This window comes from Cervus elaphus, chromosome 19 (genome assembly GCF_910594005.1).
Source record: "Cervus elaphus chromosome 19, mCerEla1.1, whole genome shotgun sequence".
Classification (NCBI taxonomy): Eukaryota; Metazoa; Chordata; class Mammalia; order Artiodactyla; family Cervidae; genus Cervus; species Cervus elaphus.
The window spans coordinates 10,922,699-10,943,866 of NC_057833.1; the positions used below are offsets into that span (position 1 = coordinate 10,922,699).

The window sequence follows — 21,168 nt, forward strand, 5'->3', positions numbered from 1 at the left end:
AATCGATGTATATAATATTGTGTTAGTTTCAGGTGTATGAAATGATGACTTGACAGTTGCATACATTATGAAATGATCACCACAATGTGTAGGAACCATCTGTCCCCATGCAAAGTTAATACAGTATTTTGTACCATCTTCCTTATGATGTATATTATAGCCCATGACTTATTTATTATATAACTGGAGATCTGTAACTCTTAATCCACTTCACCTATTTTCCTCTGGCAACCATCCATTTATTGTCTATGAATCTATTTTCATTTTATTTTTAACATTCCACATATCTGTGAAATCATGTGTATTTGTCTTTGTCTCATTTATTTTACTTAGCATGTTTGGTTCAGTTGTGTATGACTCTTGGCGATCCCATGGACTGTAGCCTGCCAGGATCCTCTGTCCATGGAATTCTCCATGCAAGAATACTGGAGTGGGTTGCCATTCCTTTCTCCAGGGGATCTTCCTGACCCAGGGATTGAACTGGGATCTCCTGCATTGCAGGCATATTCTTTACCATCTGAGCCACCAGGAAGCCCCACTAAAACCATCTTTATTGTTGCAGATGGCAAAATTTCATATTTTTATGGCTGAGGAATGTATATATGTATGTGTGTGTGTGTGTTTACATACCATACCTTTTTTATCCATTTATTTGCAGATATTGAACCATACTTGCACCTCTGGAATAAATCTGAATTGATTATAGTGTATGATCTTCTTAATATATTGTTGAATTTGGTTTGCTATATTTGTTGAGGATTTTTTCTATGTTTATCTGTAATATTGGCCTTAATTTTCATCTTTTTAATTTTTATTTTACTGTATTGATAGTGTCTTTCTCTGGTTTTGGTATCAGGGTGATGCTGAGCTCCTAGAAAGAGTTTTGAAGCATTTCTTCTGCAATTTTTGGCATCGTTTGAGAAGGATAAGTGTTATATATATATATATATATATATATTTTTTAATGGTGTGTAGAATTTGCCTGTGAAGTCATTAGGTCCTGGAATTTTGTTTTCTGGCAGTATTTTTAATCACTGATTCAGTTTGATTACTGGTAATCAGTCTGTTCATATTTTCTGTTTCTTCCTGATTCAATCTTGGGATATTGTATGTTTCTGGGAACTTACTCATTTCAAACATATACACATACATATGTAAACATATATATGTATATTTTAATGAGTATTTCAAGTTAATTATCTCTTAACTTCAGTTCAGTTCATTCAGTTGCTCAGTCGTGTCCGACTCTTTGTGACCCCATGGACTGCAGCACTCCAGGCTTCCCTGTCCATCACCAATTCCCAGAGTTTACTCAAACTCATGTCCATTGGGTCAGTGATACCATCCAACGATCTCATCCTCTGTCATCCCCTTTTTCTCCTGCCCTCAATCTTTCCCAGCATCAGGGTCTTTTCAAATGAGTCAATTCTTTGCATCAGGTGGCCAAAGTATTGAAGTTTTACCTTCAGCATCAGTCTTTCCAATGAATATTCAGGACTGATTTCCTTTATAATGTACTGGTTGGATCTCCTTGCTCTGCAAGGGACTCTCAGAGACTTCTCCAACACCACAGTTCAAAAGCATCAATTCTTTGGCACTCAGCTTTCTTTATAGTCCAACTCTCACATCCATACATGACTACTGGAAAAACCATAGCTTTGACTAGATGGACCTTTGTTGGCTAAGTTATGTCCCTGCTTTTTAATATACTGTCTAGGTTGGTCATAACTTTTCTTCCAAGGAGCAAGTGTCTTTTAATTTCACTACAGTCAACATCTGCAGTGATTTTGGAGCCCCCCAAAATAAAGTCTCTCTTTCCATTGTTTCCCCATCTATTTGCCATATAGTGATGGGGCCAGATGCCATCATCTTAGTTTTCTGAATGTCGTTTTAAGCCAACTTTTTCACTCTCCTCTTTCACTTTCATCAAGAGACTCTTTAGTTCATCTTTGCTTTCTGCCATAAGTGTGGTGTTATCTGCATGTCTGAAGTTATTGATATTTCTCCCAGCACTCTTGATTCCAGCTTGTACTTCATCCAGCCCAGCATTTTGCATGATGTACTCTGCTTCTAAGTTAAATAAGCAGGGTGACAATATACAGCCATTGAGCATTACTTTGCCAGCATGTGGTGACAGAATGATCTCTTCATTTCCAAGGCAAGCCATTCATTATCATGGTAATCCAAGTCTATGCCCTGACCAGTAATACTGAAAAAGCTGAAGTTGAATGGTTCTATGAAGACCTACGAGACCTTCTAGAAATAACACCCAAAAAAGATGTCCTTTTCATTATACGGGACTGGAATGCAAAAGTAGGAAGTCAAGAAACACTTGTTACTCCAGGTATTTGCCAAGGCAATTTTGGCCTTGGTGTACAGAATGAAGCAGGCTAAAGGCCTGAGAATGCCAAGAGAATGCATTGGTCATAGCAAACACCCTCTTCCAGCAACACAAGAGAAGGCTCTACACATGGACATCAGCAGAGGGGCAATACTGAAATCAGATTGATTATATTCTTGCAGCCAAAAGTGAAGAAACTCTATACAGTCAGCAAAAACAAGACTGGGAGCTGACTGTGGCTCAGACCATAAACTCCTTATTGTCAAATTCAGACTTAAATTGAAGAAAGTTAGGGAAAACCACTAAACCATTCAGGTATGACCTGAATCAAATCCCTTATGATTATACAGTAGAAGTGACAAATAGATTCAAGGGATTAGATCTGATAAACAGAGTGCCTGAAGAACTATGGGCAAAGGTTCATGACATTGTACAGGAGGCAGTGATCAAGACTATCCCCAAGAAAAAGAAATGCAAAAAGGGTAAATGGTTGTCTGAGGAGGTCTTAAAAATATCTGTGAAAAGAACAGAAATGAAAGGCAAAGGAGAAAAGGAAAGATATACCCATTTGAATGCAGAGTTCCAAAGAATAGCAAGGAGAGATAAAAAAGCCTTCCTTATCGATCAGTGCAAAGAAATAGAGGGAAGCAGTAGAAAGGGAAAGACTAGAGATCTATTCAAGAAAATTAGAGATACCAAGGGAACATTTCAGGCAAAGATGGGCACAATAAAGGACAGAAGTAGTATGGACCTAACAGAAGCAGAAGATATTAAGAAGAAGTGGCAAGAATACACAGAAGAACTGTACAAAAAAGATCTTCATGACCCATATAATCACGATGGTGTGATCACTCACCTAGAGCCAGACATCCTGGAATGTGAAGTCAAGTGGGCCTTAGGAAGCATCACTATGAACAAAGCTAGTGGAGGTGATGGATTTCCAGTTGAGCTATTTCAAGTCATAAAAGATGATGGTTCCAAATAGGAAAAGGAGTACATCAAGGCTGTATATTGTCATCCTACTTATTTAACTTATATGCAGAGTACGTCATGAAAAACACTGGGCTAGAGGAAGCACAAGCTGGAATCAAGATTGCTGGGAGAAATATCAATAACCTCAGATATGCAAATAACACCACCCTTATGGCAGAAAGTGAAGAAGAACTAAAGAGCCTCTTGATGAAAGTGAAAGAGGAGAGTGAAAAAGTTGGCTTAAAGCTCAACATTCACAAAACTAAGATCATGGTATCCGGTCCCATCACTTTATGGCAAATAGAAACCGTGGCTGACTTTATTTTTCTGGGCTCCAAAGTCACTGCAGATGGTGATTGCAGCCTTGAAATTAAAAGATGCTTGCTCCTTGGAAGGAAAGTTATGACCAACCTAGATAGCATATTAAAAAGCTGAGACATTACTTTGCCAACAAAGGTCCGTCTAGTCAAGGCTATGATTTTTCCAGTGGTCATGTATGGATTTGAGAGTTGGACTATAAAGAAGGCAGAGTGCCGAAGAATTGATGCTTTTGAACTGTGGTGTTGGAGAAGACTCTTGAGTCCCTTGGACTGCAAGGAGATCCAACCAGTCCATCCTAAAGCAGATCAGTTCTGGGTGTTCATTGGTAGGACTGATGTTGAAGCTGAAACTCCAATACTTTAGCCACCTGATACAAAGAGTTGACTCATTGGAAAAGACCTTGATGCTGGGAAAGATTGAGGGCAGGAGGAGAAGGGGACGACAGAGGATGAGATGGCTGGATGGCATCACCGACTTGATGGACATGGGTTTGGATGGACTCCGGGAGTTGGTGATGGACAGGGAGGCCTGGCGTGCTGCGGTTCATGGCATCGCAAAGAGTTAGACGTGACTGAGTGACTGAACTGAACTGAAAATTGGTGCTTTCAAAGTGTTGCACTCAATATGCCAGGAAATTTGGAAAACTCTTAGCAGTGGCCACAGGCTGGACAAGGTCAGTTTTCATTCCAATCCTAAAGAAAGGCAATGCCAAAGAATGCTCAAACTACTGCACAATTGTACTCATCTCTTAAGTTCACATGCATTCTAACAAGTCTACATTTTCACCCCTCTACCATGTTTAATGTTTCTGACGTTGAAGTTTTACATCTTTTTGATTTGTGTATCCTTAATTATTTTTATTGTAGATAAGATGGTTTTGCTACTTTTTTCTTTGAATCTATTTGTTTTGTAAATGTTGGACCTACTGCTTTTATTATATGCTTGACTTTACCAAGGAGATTTTTTAAATTTCTTTTACAATTTTATTATTTCTAGTTGCAGTCTTCTCTTTTCCATCAGAAAAGTCCCTTTACTGTTTCTTGAAGAGCTGTTTAGTTGGGCTGAGCTTATTCAGCTTTTGCTTATCTGTAAAATTATATCGCCTTTAAATCTGAATTATCCCCTTGCTGGGTAAAATATTGTTTCTGACTTTTTTTTTTCTTTCAGCACTTTGAATATATTATACCACTCCTTTCTGGCCTACGAAGTTTATGCTAAAAAGTTAGCTGATGGTCTTATGGGCGTTCCCTTGTATGTAACTAGTAGTTTTTCTCTTGCTGTTTTTAATGTCTTTCTTTATATTTAATTTTTGACATCTTAATTGTAATGTGCTTTGGTATGGACTTCTTTGGGTTGATCTTATTTGGCCTTCTCTGTACTTCCTGGACCTAGATGTCTTTTTCATTTCCCAGGTTATGAAAAATTTTACCTATTATTTCTTCAAATAATTTTCTGCCCCCTTTTCTCTCTCTCTTCTCCTTTTGGGATCCCTATATTGCAAATGTTCATGCACTTGCTATTATCATATCACAGAGGTCTCTTAAATGACCCTCATTGAAACAGATGGATTTTTGTTTTGGTTTCTGTTTAGCTTGGGTGATTTCTATTTCTTTGACTTTCAGATTAATGACCTGTTCCCCTGTATCATCTAATACGTTGTTGCTTACTTCTAATATATTTTTGTCAGTTATATTATTCTTTGGCTCTGTTTGGGTCTTCTTTTATATTTTCTAACTCTTTGGTAAACTTGTCTCATGTTCATCCATCCTTCTCCCAAGTTCCTTAAGCATCTTTGTAATTGTTTCCTTGAACTGTTTAGTGGGTAAATTTCTTATCTCCATTTTGTTTAGTTCTTTTTCCTCATTTTTTTTTTCTTGTTCCTCTGTTTGGAGAATATTCCCCTGTCTCCTAATTTGACCTAATTCTCTATGTTTTTTTCTATGTATTAGGTAGGCTGATTATATCTTCTGATCTAGGAGAAGTGACCTTATGTAGAAGATGTCCTGTGGGGCCCAACAAGCACATTCTCCTCTGATCATGAAAGCTCTATTCTGTATGGATACTCTTATGCGGACTGTGTGGGCCTTCTGTTGTGGCGGGGCTGACTACTGTGGGTGCGCTGGTAGTTGGGGCTGGCCACTGGCACTGTGGTAGACAGGACTGGGTCCCAGGGCAGCTGACCGCCAGGCATGAGGAGCCCATAACACCAGGGCTGGTGTCAGTTTGCTGGTATGTGGTTAAGCCCCCAGAACTAACAGTCCAGAGGGAGGACTCCAAAATGGTGCTTGCCAGTGTCCTTCTGGTAGAATAAACTCCCCAGAATGACTGCTTCTGATGTCTCTATCTCCATGGGAAGCCTCACTTGCCTCCCGTATCTCCAGGAGGCTCTTTACGATAAACAAATAGGTCTGACACAGGCTCCTTTCAAATTCCTGGCTCTGTACTCGGACTCATGGCATGTGTGATTTTGTATGCACCATTTAAGAGAGGAGTCTCAGTTTCCTATAGCCATCTAGCATTTCCATATGTAAGCCCCGCCAGCCTCCATTGTCAGATGTTCTGGGGACTTGTCTTCCTGGTGTAGCACTCCCATTCTGGGGAGCCTGATTTGGGTCTTAGACCTCTTGTTCCTTGGGGGAAAATTCTGCCATTGTTTTTATCCCCTCATTTATGGATCACTACCTAAGGGAGTGGCTCTTGACTATTTTGTGTCTCTGCCCCTCCTATTTGTCTTATTATAGTTCCTTTATGTCTTTAGTTATGGAAAATCTTTTGTTAGTCTTCCAGTCATTTTTATAGACAGTTTTGCTGCAAACAGTGGTAATTTTGATGTGCCCGTGGGTAGGAGGTGAGCTCAGGGTCCTACTCTGCTATCTTAGCCACTCCCTGCCCCCATTTATTCTTTCTTCAGTTCTGTACTTGTGGCATGAGGTGATGGAATCCTCTTTCCTCTCCCCCCTAACCTAAGTAATCTTCTGCCCATTCAGTCACCAATCACCTATTAATTTGGTCGTTCAGCATTATTAATTAGCACCTGTATCATTAAGTCTAGGCTTGATTAGGAACAGATCTTCTGTGTTATACGTGGCTTCTATGCTAAGCATGATGCCTTTTCAAGGAAGCTCCATCTGAGCAGTGAGAGGAGGGAACTATCCTCCGCCCTGTCCCTAATACCCACATGGACATACTCATGACAAGACTTACAGCCGGTCACTCTGTCACACACAGTACTCTTTTACCCAGGTGTATGTATACAGCATACCTGCTGCTCGTAGACATTTACAAATCATCCACATTATGGGCCAGTAGCATGAGGATTACTGACACAGTATCTGAGTGAAAAATAAATGATCCAGCCCCCTACCCAGCCCGTATTCAATGTCTCACATCTTACCAGCATCTCTTTCCTACTAACTAAGCATTAACTACATGTCAAACACAGTGAAGTCCCTGTGTACCCTCTTATTATCGTCCTCCTGGGTGAAGCACTTTTTTTTATCATCTCCAGTGTACAGATGAGATTACTAGGGCGTAAAGGGACTAAGTCATTCACCCAAGGCAACACAGCCACTAATCAGCAGAATTGGGACCCGAGTCCAGAACTACGCTGCCAAAATTTGGACTCTTAACCTTTGAATTCCACCACACATTGTTATCATTAATTTATACTTCAGAGAAAGCTACTTTATCAGTACTTCCAGTACTCATAGTAAAAACAAGTTTCTGTAAGGGGAAGGCAGAAGAGGTTCCAAGAATAGTAGATACCTGGTGGTGGAGTACACAAATGATCAATAGGTTATAAAATAGGTTATAAGATGGGTATAGGTATTATGTGGTTCAGTGCTAGGCTACTTTAATATGATTCTTTTATTCTCTTTTACCAAAATAATCCATATTCACTACTGATCAGGAAATTCCAATATTTGCATAGTATCATAAGCATTTGATGTATAGCTTCCTAGATTTAATGTTTTAAATATATAAATTTTTATGAGTGGAATAATAGAGTTTTATAACCTTAAATAGCTCTCAATTTCTTCTATTATAAAATCTTTCCATGTCAAAAATATTCTGACATGGGATGAATCATAATGTTTAATCATATCTTATTTTGGGACAGTTGTTTCACTTTTTTCTGTTAAAATGTATTGTGATAAATAACACCATACCTATAGTCTTTTCGCATGTACGTTAGTGTTGCCTTCCCTTGCTTCATTCTTGAAATTATAAAATGTTTTGGTTTTGTGCTTCTTACCTTTAAGTTACATAATTGTGGGGTAGAATTTTTAAATGTAATTAGTACCAATTAGTTTTGTAGCATGAAAGACTCTTGAAGAAATTCTTGCCCTATGCCTATTTTCCTGCCATCCCAGCATGAGGAAAAATGGCACAGCAAAGAGAATCAGTACCCTGTGAGCCTGAGGATGTGTTCCATCTCCTTCCCGGTTTGCAGAGAATCAGTGCTGCACAGAGGACTCTCTCCAAGCATTCTGGTTGGAAAACACACCAATTGATGAAAGAAAGTTGATCTTTATATGATTATGTGACTTTATTTGAAAATTTCTTAAATATTTTTAGATTTAACTTCTCTAGATTCCATTTAGGAGAAAGAAATGGCAACCCACTCCAGTACTCTTGCCTGGAAAGTTCCATGAATGGAAGAGCCTGGTAGCCTACAGTCCATGGGGTTGCAAAGAGTCAGACACAACTGAGCGACTTCACTTTCTTTCTTTCTATACTTTCTTTTGGAGAAGGAAATGACAACCCACTCCAGTGTTCTTGCCTGGAGAATCCCATGGACGGAGGGGCCTGGTGGGCTGCAGTCTATGGGACTGCAAAGAGTTGGATACGACTAAGCAACTAACACACACACACAGATTCCATTTACTTTATTAACAACCCTGTCTTCTTGTTTTTTATCCCGTAAATGTTTTCTGCTAATATTCTGTTCAATATAAGTCCCTGTCCTTCTGCTTACTTCACTCTAGTCTATCCATATCTGTTACTAATATATTTGTCTTGAAAAATCTCATTGTCTCATATACAAAATAATATATAAATACATATATATTTATGTCAACTTGGAAATCAGATTGATTATATTCTTTGCAGCTAAAGATGGAGAAGCTCTATACAGTCAGCAAAAACAAGACTGGGGGAGCTGACTGTGGCTCAGATCATGAATTCCTTATTGCCAAATTCAGACTTAAACTGAAGAAAGTAGGGATAACCACTAGACAGTTCCTCTTCGCTTTCTGCCACAAGGCTGGTATCATCTGCATATCTGAGGTTATTGATATTTCTCCTGGCAGTCTTGATTCCAGCTTGTGCTTCATCTAGCCCAGTGTTTGACATGATGCACTTCCTGTACTGCACCCTGTATAATTTTTTGAATCTCCCTTTCAGCTTATTACTTCGTTTTTTAACTGTGTTCATTCCAATCCCAAAGAAAGGTAATGCCAAGGAGTGCTCAAACTACCACACAATTGCACTCATCTCACACGCCAGTAAAGTAATGCTCAAAATTCTCCAAGCCAGGCTTCAGCAATACGTGAACCGAGAACTTCCAGATGTTCAAGCTGGTTTTAGAAAAGTCAGAGGAACCAGAGATCAAATTGCCAATATCCGCTGGATCATTGAACAAGCAAGAGAGTTCCAGAAAAACATCTATTTCTGCTTTATTGACTATGCCAAAGCTTTGACTGTGTGGATAACAATAAACTGTGGAAAATTCTTCAAGAGATGGGAATACCAGACCACCTGACCTGGCTCTTGAGAAACCTGTATGCAGGTCAGGAAGCAACAGTTAGAACTGGACATGGAACCACAGACTGATTCCAAATAGGAAAAGGAGTACATCAAGGCTGTATATTGTCACCCTGCTTATTTAACTTATATGCAGAGTACATCATGAGAAATGCTGGGCTGGAAGAAGCACAAGCTGGAATCAAGATTGCCAGGTGAAATATCAATAATCTCAGATATGCAGATGACACCACCCTTATGGCAGAAAGTGAAGAGGAACTAAAGAGCCTCTTGATGAAAGTGAAAGAGGAGAGTGAAAAAGTTGGCTTAAAGCTTAACATTCAGAAAACTAAGATCATGGCGTCTGGTCCCTTCACCTCATGGGAAATAGATGGGGAGACAGTGTAAACAGTGGCTGACTTTTTTATTTTTTTGGGCTCCAAAATCACTGCAGATGGTGACTGCAGCCATGAAATTAAAAGACGCTTACTCCTTGGAAGGAAAGTTATGACCAACCTAGACAGCATATTAAAAAGCAGAGACATTACTTTGCCAACAAAGGTCCGTCTGGTCAAGGCTATGGTTTTTCCAGTGGTCATGTATGGATGTGACAGTTGGACTGTGAAGAAAGCTGAGCACTGAAGAATTGATGCTTTTGAACTGTGGTGTTGGAGAAGACTCTTGAGAGTCCCTTGGACTGCAAGGAGATCCAACCAGTCCATCCTAAAGGAGATCAGTCCTGGGTGTTCATTGGAAGGACTGATGTTGAAGCTGAAACTCCAATACTTTGACCACCTGATGTGAAGAGTTGACTCATTGGAAAAGACCCCAATGCTGGGAGGGATTGGGGGCAGGAGGAGAAGGGGCCAACAGAGGATGAGATGGCTGGATGGCATCACCACCTCGATGGACATGAGTTTGAGTAAACTCCGGGAGTTGGTGATGGACAGGGAGGCCTAGCATACTGCAATTCACAGGGTTGCAGAGTCAGACACGACTGAGTGACTGAACTGAACTAAACTGACATATATAAGATGTATAATACATAAAATAATGAAATATAATTTTGTCGATTTATTTATACAAATTTATCAGAAAACATAATAGTGTTCTGTTGTATTCAGAAGTTCCTAAATCATGAGGATTGCCAGTTGATAAAGAGTGGTTAAATGATTTAACCAGGGTGAAAATAGAATTTAAGACTCCTTCCATGATTTGTTATATTTTATAAGCCCCTACTAATGACAATTATCTTTATATTTGACTAGTCTTCAGAATAAAAGTACAGTGGAGGTTTATAAGCATTTTTTTTCATTCTGAAGCAAATTCTTGATCCTTAGTATTAGACTAAAATTATTTCCAAATTTTAAATATTTGATTATCTCCCAAGCTTGATTTCATCTACTCTCTCCTCCCCACACACACCCAGATAAATAGTTTTCTGATTTTAATATAACTGCTTCTGGACCAAATTATAACTTTTTAGCTGAAAAGCCACACCTGTTCTATCATCTGATTTATAAAAATCTCCAAATGTTATTTCAGTCCCTTCTGGTATTATGCAGAAAATGTTAATGTACTTCAAGTATACTGTTTCAAAATAGATGTGAATCAAACCTCTGAAATATAGCCTCTAAAATGAACTTTCCAAGTGGGTGTATTCACCATCTGAGCTTTATAAAATATTTGCTTAAATTAAAAGATGTTAATGTGCAATTGATATAGTTGAATACTCATTAAAGAACTTTCTTTTATTATTGGTATACATTCTTACATCTGTAAAGGTTTTCTTTGTTAATGCTCATTAAAAAAAATTAAGTGAAATACTACTTTTGTGACACTCTATGCTCAAACTGTGGTACAATAATATATATATATATATGACATCTAAATGCAGCATACTGATTGTGTTCATTCACATCAGTTACATCTGATCAGAAATCCCACAATTTCAGCCACATAATTAACTGAAAATCTAACTCAATAAAGTCATTTAAAATGGTAGGAAAATAAAACAGTTTCAAGTTTAAAGGAGTTACTGATTTGTCATTTAAAACATAATTTATCATTCATGAAGGTAAATGAGGCACTTGATTATGATTTCTCTAAGGACAAGGAAATATATCTTGTTGATAGGTAGTCAGAAAGAGTCTATTGAAATAAAAGAACATATTTATAAGGAAGTTACACTTTAGTGCCAAGATACATATTAGGTATTACCAGTGAAAACTGATGACTCTTTCAGTTCCATCCACTTTAATCTTAGATACATAATTTTAAAGTCTTATTTGCTGAAATTCTTATTTCTAATATCTCCAAAATTTCATTCTTTCAACAGTAATTTTTTGAGCACCTTCTTTGTTTCTGACACTATGAGTATAAAAGATAAGGTTCCTGCCCTCATTGAACTTATGTTTTAGTTAGTTTACATTGGGAAGATTAAATGAGGTATAATACACTTAGAATCTAGTGTCTGGCACATGGATTCATCTTGTTCGGGTTCTCTGTGCTCTTTGTACTTGGACATCTATTTCCTTCTTCAGTTTAGAGACGTTTTCAACTGTAATTTCAATAAATACATTGTCCCCCTTTCTCTCTCTCTTCTCCTTCTGTGACCCCCTATAATGCAAATGTTAGTACACTTGATACTGTCCAAGGTCTCTTAAACTATTCTCATTTTTTAAAATGTGTTTTTCTTTCTGCTGTTCTGAATGGATGATTTCCACTGTTCTATCTTTCAGACTGCTTATACAGTCTATACCCCATAATTTTGCTGTTATTTCCTTCTAGTATTTTTTCATTTTAGTTATTATATTCTTCAGCTCTGACAGGTTGTCATATTTTCTAGTTCTTTGTTGAAGTTCTCACTATGTTCATCTATTTTTTTCTGAAGTTCAGTTAGCACTCTTATTACTATTGCTTTGAACCTTTATCAGGTAATTATCTCTGTTTTATTAGGGTTTTTTAGGGGTTTTTATCTTGTTCTTTCATTTGAAGCATATTCCTCTGTCTTCTCGTTCTGTTTAAATTGCTCCGTTTTCCTTTATGAAATTAGGTGAACCGCTTGCCTGTCCTGATCTTGAAGGCATATTTTCATGTGCGAGTGTCCCTATGCAGTTACATGTGCCCAGTGGCTTTGCTAGGAGGGCCAGGTCTGAAATGAGCACAGTGCAGATCTTGCCCCAGGGTGTATTGGCAGCTTCCACCATGGTGGGAGATCATGCTGGATTTGGAGGGGATAGGACTGGAACCAGGTGTGAGCCAGGGCTCTTCCTAGGCCCCATGGAAGTCAGCATCCTATGGGGGCAGGGCCAGGGCCTAATGGACTAGAACACAAGCCCCAAGGGTATTCAGCTTCTCCCTCCTGGGATGGCAGTCTCCAGTTTAGTTGGGGGCATGGCTGAGGGACTCAGCCTGCACTTCTGAGCTGGTTCCACTTTTCCCCTGGTATGCACGCCTTGGTTAGAGGCTTGGTTGGGCGTAGCAGGGTCAAGTCACACTACTGAACTGGTCCTACTTCTTCCCAAGTGTGTGTTCTCAAGGGCATGCTGTGATTGTAGTTGCCACTGTGGAACTGGTTCTGCTCCTGCCTGAGTGTCAGGGTCCTTGTGCTCTGCCATCTCATTCCCATCTCCAGTAAGAAGCTTTTGTTGCAGGATTATTTGTTGTGACATACTGGTCTTCCCTTGTGGCTCAGCTGGTAAAGAATCCACCTGCAATGTGGGAGACCTGGGCTTGATCCCTGGGTTGGGAAGATCCCTTGGGGAAGGGAAGGGCTACCCACTCCAGGATTCTGGCCCAGAGAATTCCATGGACTGTATAGTCCATGGGATCACAAAGAGTCAGACATGACTGAGCAACTTTCAGTACTGGGCAAGCAACTTAGATTTCATCACTATTGGACTAGATCAGTAAAATTTGGTACATGCACACAATTAAATGTTATATATCAGTCAAAAAGGAATTAATCTTATCTGTGTATAGCTACCTCAATAGGTCTGAAAATGTAGCAAAACCAATAAGAATTAAGATGAAATTTATAGCTTCACATCATTAGTGTAGTTTTTTAAAATACCTGCAAAAAGTTCTATTTTTCACACATTAAGTACAGATTAGAAGGCAAATGTTAAATTCATAAGTGTAGGTACCCTCTAATTAAATGCAAATAAATGTCCCAATATCTTAAAACAAAAGCAAAATAAAAAATATTTTCTTGTTACCATATCCCCTTCAACTGCAATTGAATTTCTCTCCTTCCGATTCACCAAACCAGTGAACCAAACCTCCCTATTCACAAAACCAGTTGCTTTTGGTTTCAACCTCATCCCACACCCCCACTAAGGTCTAGCCATCTTGTATTCTTTTGTACCTTGGACACACAGAACTGAGTTGATTGGACTCCTTAGTACAGAACATGCTATGCCTGACCTGTACAAGTAAGACCTCTCTCTAAACAATAAATCTACAAAATATGTCAAACACCAACAAATACAGTGAATAATATAACAAATGTGTGTGAATTCATCACCTGTATTTTACAAGTTTTAACAATTTGTCAGAGTTAACTCTGTAGATTATTTTTTAAGTATATAGTTAAAACCTTCATATTTACCCTTCCCTGTACAAGATAACCATTGATGACACCAGGTCCAACTGTAGGACAAGGTTCACAGGTTAAGAAGTGATGAGATTCAGAGCAGAAGTAGGGGGCAATGTGTGGCCTTACCACCACTCCCCGTGATGATAACCAGTAGTTATGTGGTGCCCACTATGTGCCTGGCACTCATCTCCTCTTTACCTATATGAAGTCACATAGTTCCCAGAACAATCATATGCTGTAATAACCATTTTATAGATCAGAAAACTAAAATACCTGAAGTCACTTAGTTTACAAGGAGCAGAGCCAGGATTTGAAGTTAGGCAGGTGGCCTTAGCATTCATGCACTCCCCCTCTCTGTTATCCTGTCTTAGGAGTATATTCAGAGTGGTGAGTTTTTATATTTCCTTTTTTTCAATTGTCTCTACCACTTAAACAAACAAACTATATTTGCTTTCACATTTTCATTTAAAAAAATTCTCCTAGATCTGGATCTGTGGGTTCCAGCTCTCCTGTCTGTTTATTCTTCCATTCTGCTGCTTGAACCTGCAATCATTTTCCTTCATATTGTACTTTGAATCAGATTTTAAATTCCTTTTGTGTGTATTTTCTTTATCCAGAAAGTTTTAAGCTTGAAATATCTCTCCACTATAAAGGTTTTGTTTATTGTTTTCTCAAACATTATACTTACTTAATATACTCTCCAAATGACTATAAAGTTTTATATCCTGCTATAAAATAGCTAACTATGGATACCTTTTGTATTTGTAGATTCTAGAAACCTTTTGGAATAACAGGATTCTCTTAAATGACTAATTACCCCAGATCTGATGCCTGTGTAATGCTCTTTAGCAAGCAGCTGTCTTCGTATGAAGAGAGGCTAAAAGCTCCTTTTTGTCCTGTTCATTTAAAATCATTTGCTTCTTATTTAATATTTGCAAAGAACACAGTCACCTTATAGTAGAATTTGCTGTTGTAAATTTTGGATTGTTTCCATGGGTTCTGCCTTACATCTGCATGGTGTTTAAAGCCAATGCTTCCTTTCTTTTTATAGGCATTCAAGGCCTTTTGCCTCATAATCCAATGTCATGCTGAATGACAGAAAATTGAAGTTGAGTTTATTTTGACTATAGAGAAGAACTACACAGAACAATACACCTATTTAAGAACTCCTTATCTCAAGGACTGAAGGAGCTGTCTTAGGCAGGTGGCTTAATCTCTCTACTGCTAAGCCTAACTGTGTGCCTTTATTTATTAAGGACAGGACTGGGCACTCTGCTTCCAGAAACAAAAAGACCCCACTGATCTATCAGAACCAACAATAAACCAATAGGATGCATACACCTCATTCAGAACGGTGAAGATATGTTCTTTGTATTTTTGAAATAATTCTTATTGCTTGTTTATTATAGAAAATTTAACCAAGTTTTTTAAAAAGCTATGAAAATGTATTAACCAGCTCCTAAGTATATACTGGTGGCTGCTTACATTATAGATTATTCATAATGAATCTTTTTTTCTTGATTCTATGTGGGATCTTCTCTCCTTAAGTAAAATGATTTATTCGTTGACATTACTTATATTTCTACCTGACAGCCTCTAGTGGTTTCTGTGTGTTTTAAAGTAATAAAACATTTATTTGCTTTCTCTGTTTTAACTCAGAGGTGCTGTAAATACCTAGTGAATAATCTGAAGGAACTGGCTTCCCTGCTCATTGGGTACTGTGATTTAAAGACTGAGATAATCTATGTTTATCTTGAAATAGGGAGAAAGGGAAATGTAGGTGGGTGTGTAGAGAGAAGAATATTGGAAAGCATAATAGCTTTTCCTTTCTTGATTTGAATCATGATTGTGTCACTTACTTTCCTTTAAATCTAGTAAGTTCTAGAACTTTGATGCACAAGTATATTTAAATGTGATCCTAAGAATACTTTTCAATACTATAAAAATGGGTTTTGAATTAGCTATCATTTTAACCGTCTGCTAAATTATCTACCAATTATCAAGTAATTGAGAATTAACTGCATAAAATTCATATATCAGGTACCAATTCTTTGGAGTTTATTTTTAAGATAATCAGTTCTTCCTCTTAACAACAGCTGCATTTAGAAGTAATAATACAGAATTTATCATGTGGGCTCAGATCCATGCTTCATCTCATTTAGGATTATATCCTGACAAAAGCATCAAGGGATGTTTAATGGACTTCCCTGGTGTCTCAGATGGTAAAGAATTTGCCTGAAATGCAGGAGACCTGCGTTCAGTCCCTGGGTCAGGAAGATCTCCTGGAGAAGGGAATGGCAACCCACTCCAGTATTCTTGCCTGGAGAATTCCATGGACAGAAAAGCCTGGCGGGCTGCAGTCCATGGGGTCACAAAGAGTCAGACACATCAGTACTGTAGGCAGTCACAATGATACTGTATTTGTCTTAATGACTTTCATTAATTATATTAGCTTTTAAACTTTCAAAAATTAAAATCTAAATCACCTCTTGGAATTGGACATTACACTAATTTAGTACCTATTTTATGTAGTAATAGATAATGTTTTTCATTTACCTTAGATATACCTCTTTAAAGATTCTAGGATATGCTAAACAAACATGTGGCCATACTGACCACATTTTCATGGACAAATATCATATCACCTTGAAGTTTTTATATTTTTGACAGTCCATGTAAGAGAGAAAGATCAAGACTTTGGGATGAAGCCAACCTCAGTTGGATCACAGGATCACTTGTAAATAGCTCTGTGACTTTTTATAAGTTAGTTAATTACTCTGATTCTTAGAAATTTCTGGTAAAAATAAAATGTATATCTGTTTTTCATGATAGTTGTGACTATGAATTACATGATGTAGGAGAGAGCATCCTGCATAGCACCTGGAACAGTATACCATCAACAAATGTCAACTTCCCTCCTTATTCTTCAGAGGATGGGCAGAAATGTTTTAGCTGTGCCTGTGTGAATAGAACCCTCTGTAAGCCCACATGTTTTTAATAATAAAGTAACACATTATGCATATTCATTAGAGATTGTCTTGTTTCAAAAGATTACACTCAAAACTAAACTCTCTATGTGTATGTTATTTTATCTTTTCCCTCATATAATGATATCACTCGGTAAGTGGAAAAGGTATACCACACAAATACTATCTATCAAGTCCATGTTGAATTATTTATTTAAATAAGGAGCTGTACTCAAATAGATCCCCATACCCAAGTTTAAAATCCTGTCAGTTTGACTGCTGGCTAAAGCATTTACTCACTGTAAGATACTAGGCAAGATAATCAAAGATCTCATTTTTCACTACCTGAAAAGTGGGGCTATTTGCATTTATGTGGCAGTTTGAGGGATAATATTAATATATATGAACATGCTGAATAAACATAAAAATTTATACCAATATGTAGTGAATTCTAATTAAAACAGTTGTTTAGAGTGAATTTATTTTCTGATTTAAGGAACTGGCTTATCTTCATAAAACAAAGTTAAGAAGGCAGATTAAAGATACATATAGAATGTTATATATTTGTATAGATGCATAAGCTAGATTCAAGATAAGCAGGAGAAACATCAACAACCTCAGATATGTGGATGATACCACTCTAATGGGAAAGTGAAGAGGAACTGAAGAGCCTCTTGATGAAGGTGAAGGAGGAGAGTGAAAGAACCAGCTTAAAACTAAATATTAAAACAACTAAGATCATGGTATCTTGTCCCATTACTTCATGGCAAACATAAGGGAAAAGGAGGAAGTAGTGATATTTCTTCTTGGGCTCTAAAATCAGTGCGGATAGTGACTGCAGCCATGAAATCAGAAGACAATCGCATCTTGGCAGGAAAGCTATGACAAGCCTAGACAGTGTGCTGAAAAGCAGAGACATTACCCTGCCGACAAAGGTCCATATAGTCAAGACTATAGTCTTCCCAGTGGTCACATATGGTTGTGAGAGTTGAACCATAGAGAAGGCAGAGCACCAAAGAATTGATGCCTTCGAACTGGAGAAGACTCCTGAGAGTCCCTTGGACAGCAAGATCACCAGTCAATCTGAAGGGGGAAAAAAAAAAAAACCAACCCTGAATACTCATGGGAAGGATTGATGCTGAAGCTGAAGCTCCATATTTTGGTCACCTGATATGAACAGCTGACTCACCAGTCAATCTGAAGGGAAAAAAAAAAAAAAAAAACCCTGAATACTCATGGGAAGGATTGATGCTGAAGCTGAAGCTCCAGTATTTTGGTCACCTGATATGAACAGCTGACTCACTGGAAAAGTCCCTGGTGCTGGGAAAGACTGAAAGCAGAAGGAGAAGAGGGTGTCAGAGGATGAGATGGCTGGATGGCATCACCAATGCAATGGACGTGAACTTGGGCAAACTTCAGAAGATGGTAAGGGACAGGGAGGTCTGGTGTGCTGCAGTTCATGGGGTCTCAAAGAGTTGGACATGACTGGGTGACTAAACAACTTTAAAGATTTTAAAGTTTACTATTAAAATACGTGATTAAAACACGTGAATAGATGTAACAGAAATTTTAGAAATTCCAGTATTTTAAATTATTTTCTTCATAGAAATAATTTAGTCCACCCATGTAAATTTGTTTTCCACCTTATATCCAAAAAGAATACCAATGAGGGCTGTTATTGAGTGTAGGGTTCAGGCCTTAGTCCACACACACAGGCTATTGGTGGGACTCAAATCATTCAAGCCATATGTTCTTTCTGCTCTAGTTTCAGTTCTATATCCATACATGTGAGATGTGGCTCCCTGAATAATCTTCTTCAAACATTACTTGAATTCCCCAGTTCAAGACTCTATGGAAGCCAATTTCCTGCTTGTATTTTCTTGGCTTTGGAAGTCATTAAAATGCCTATTAGATGCTACCCAGAGTTAACAGAGTCTTTACCAGAAGCCTTGCACATGGTTTATCTATTTAGGTTCTTACTGAGAGGCCTCAGCAATACTTCTCAGTTCCAGATCGCATGAGTAAGCTCAGGCAGTCAAGTGTTTCAGAAGTGAGTCACATGATCAAAAATTCGTATGTGTGCTGCAACATAAATTGCCTTTGAAAACATTAGCAAAATTTAGCCAATTAGCTGTTTGAAAATTAGCATGATGTTAGGGGCAGAAAGAAGCTAATAAATGGAGTCTATCAAAACCCAGTAATTCTGTTGGGTTTCAGAGTACAGATGAGCTACATATGGTGATCCAAGTAAAATGGAATAAACAACTGCATTATTCTTCAGGAGCTGAGTGGCAACTCTAGAAGAATGTGTTTTTCTCCTATAAAAATATCTGGATACTTAAAATGTACTAATCAGAAGAATATATTATGTCATTCCAGATTTACAGTGTCAAGTAGAAGCACTTGGGCTAAAACTTCAGAAGGCAGTGACTGAGATGGACAAATATAAAGAAAAGCTCATGTAAGATGGTGAATATTGAACAACCTACAAGAATTTAGAAAGACCCTCATGTATTCTCTGTGACTTGGGACAGTAATTTGGTTGTGTGGGTATGGTCTACTGCTATTTTTCTCACTTTTCTGGCTTATATTGAAGGACCTGTACATGTTTTTAAATACATGAAATGTTTCTTTACCTATCCAGGGAAAAGTATTAAAGGTTTCCCTGTTTATTCAAATGTAGTAACTTAATATTCTCTAAATTTTTCTCTTTTCATCTATTTATTATCTGCCTGGAAGAAACAACATTGAAGTTGTTTCTTGAAACTATCAATTTTAGATTCAAAAAGACAGTTGCTGCTGCTGCTAAGTCACTTCAGTTGTGTCCAACTCTGTGCAACCCCATAGATGGCAGCCCACCAGGCTTCCCCGTCCCTGGAATTCTCCAGGCAAGAACACTGGAGTGGGTTGCCATTTCCTTCTTCAATGCATGCAAGTGAAAAGTGAAAGTGAAATCGCTCAGTCGTGTCCGACTCTTCGCAACCCCATGGACTGCAGCCTACCAGGCTCCTCCGTCCATGGGATTTTCCAGGCAAGAGTACTGGAGTGGGGTGCCATTGAGTATCTTTGAAATTCTGGAGTGCTTGTGCATTACATAAGTGAGAAAGAAAATGTTGGAAAACAAATGATAAGACAATGCCTTTGTAAAATATCCAGAACAATATTTCTTTTTAAAATGATTTTATTTCAGAAATTTCAAATATTATAGTGTAAATATTTGTGTTCGGTTGCTCAGTCATGTCCAACTCTTTCCAACTCTTTAGACTGTAGCCTACTAGGCTCCTTTGTCCATGGGATTTTCAGGCAAAACTGGAGTGAGTTGCAATTTCCTCCTCCAGGGAATCTTCCCAACCTAGGGATCGAGCCTGCATCTCCTACATCTCCTACATTGCAGGCAGATTCTTTACAGCTGAGCCATCAGGGAAGCCCATAGTATAAATATAGAACATCTATAATTACAAAAAGAATTTATATAATCTTTGAAATGTAAGTAAATTTTTTTCTTTGTGGTATATGAACTGGTAGCTTTGGTTTTCAGTTCCTATATTTTAGAAGGATGAGCCTCATAAGAAATATAAATATTTAGAATGCTTAGCAACTGAATGTTGTGTTGACCTTGAACTACTCCTAAGAAAAATGTGTTCAACAAAATTCTTAATAAGCAAGAACAAATTTTAAAAATACTCTATCAAATTAATGTATACTTTGACTATTTGCAGCAAAATAATTTATTTTCAAAAGTTAAAACCAAATATTCATGATTTACAACACTGTGGTCAATATTGCAGTAAATAATAGTTCAATTCTCTGTGTATGATGGCTGGGGTTGAAGGAATGAGAGGACAAGTGGTACTAGCATGACTCACTGGGCCCAGCGAGGAACTTTCTGATGAAAGAAACATGAAAAAGAGAAGCAAGATGGGAATTGCCAGTAAAGAAGCATTAGTTTCCACCCTCTAGTAACATCAGGGAAGAGGATTCTGACCACTTGGAAGGCTGCCAAGTCTGACCACAGCCCATTTAATATTAATACATGCCTTGTGATTTTTTTTGTTAGTTATATTTTTAATATAATTTATAATATGAGTGCTGAGAAATGATGAGAGTCAAAGGAGACTGAAGTTGGAGGGAGAAAATACTACATCACTAAAGTCTATCAAATGAATTACCTGGAGGAAATCACTGCAAAAATGCTGATGCTGTTGTTTCAGTTTATAACAAAC

At 37.9% G+C, this 21,168-nt stretch overlaps 1 protein-coding gene across 1 annotated transcript in view; it reads left to right on the plus strand.

Moving 5' to 3' along the window:
- The window catches only part of LEKR1 (leucine, glutamate and lysine rich 1), a 209,108-nt gene that overhangs the window by 104,900 nt on the left and 83,040 nt on the right, over positions 1-21,168 (plus strand). The window contains exon 7 of the mRNA XM_043875221.1: positions 19,325-19,406. Coding sequence (XP_043731156.1) covers positions 19,325-19,406 — 82 coding nt within the window. The remainder of the gene's footprint in view (positions 1-19,324; positions 19,407-21,168) is intronic.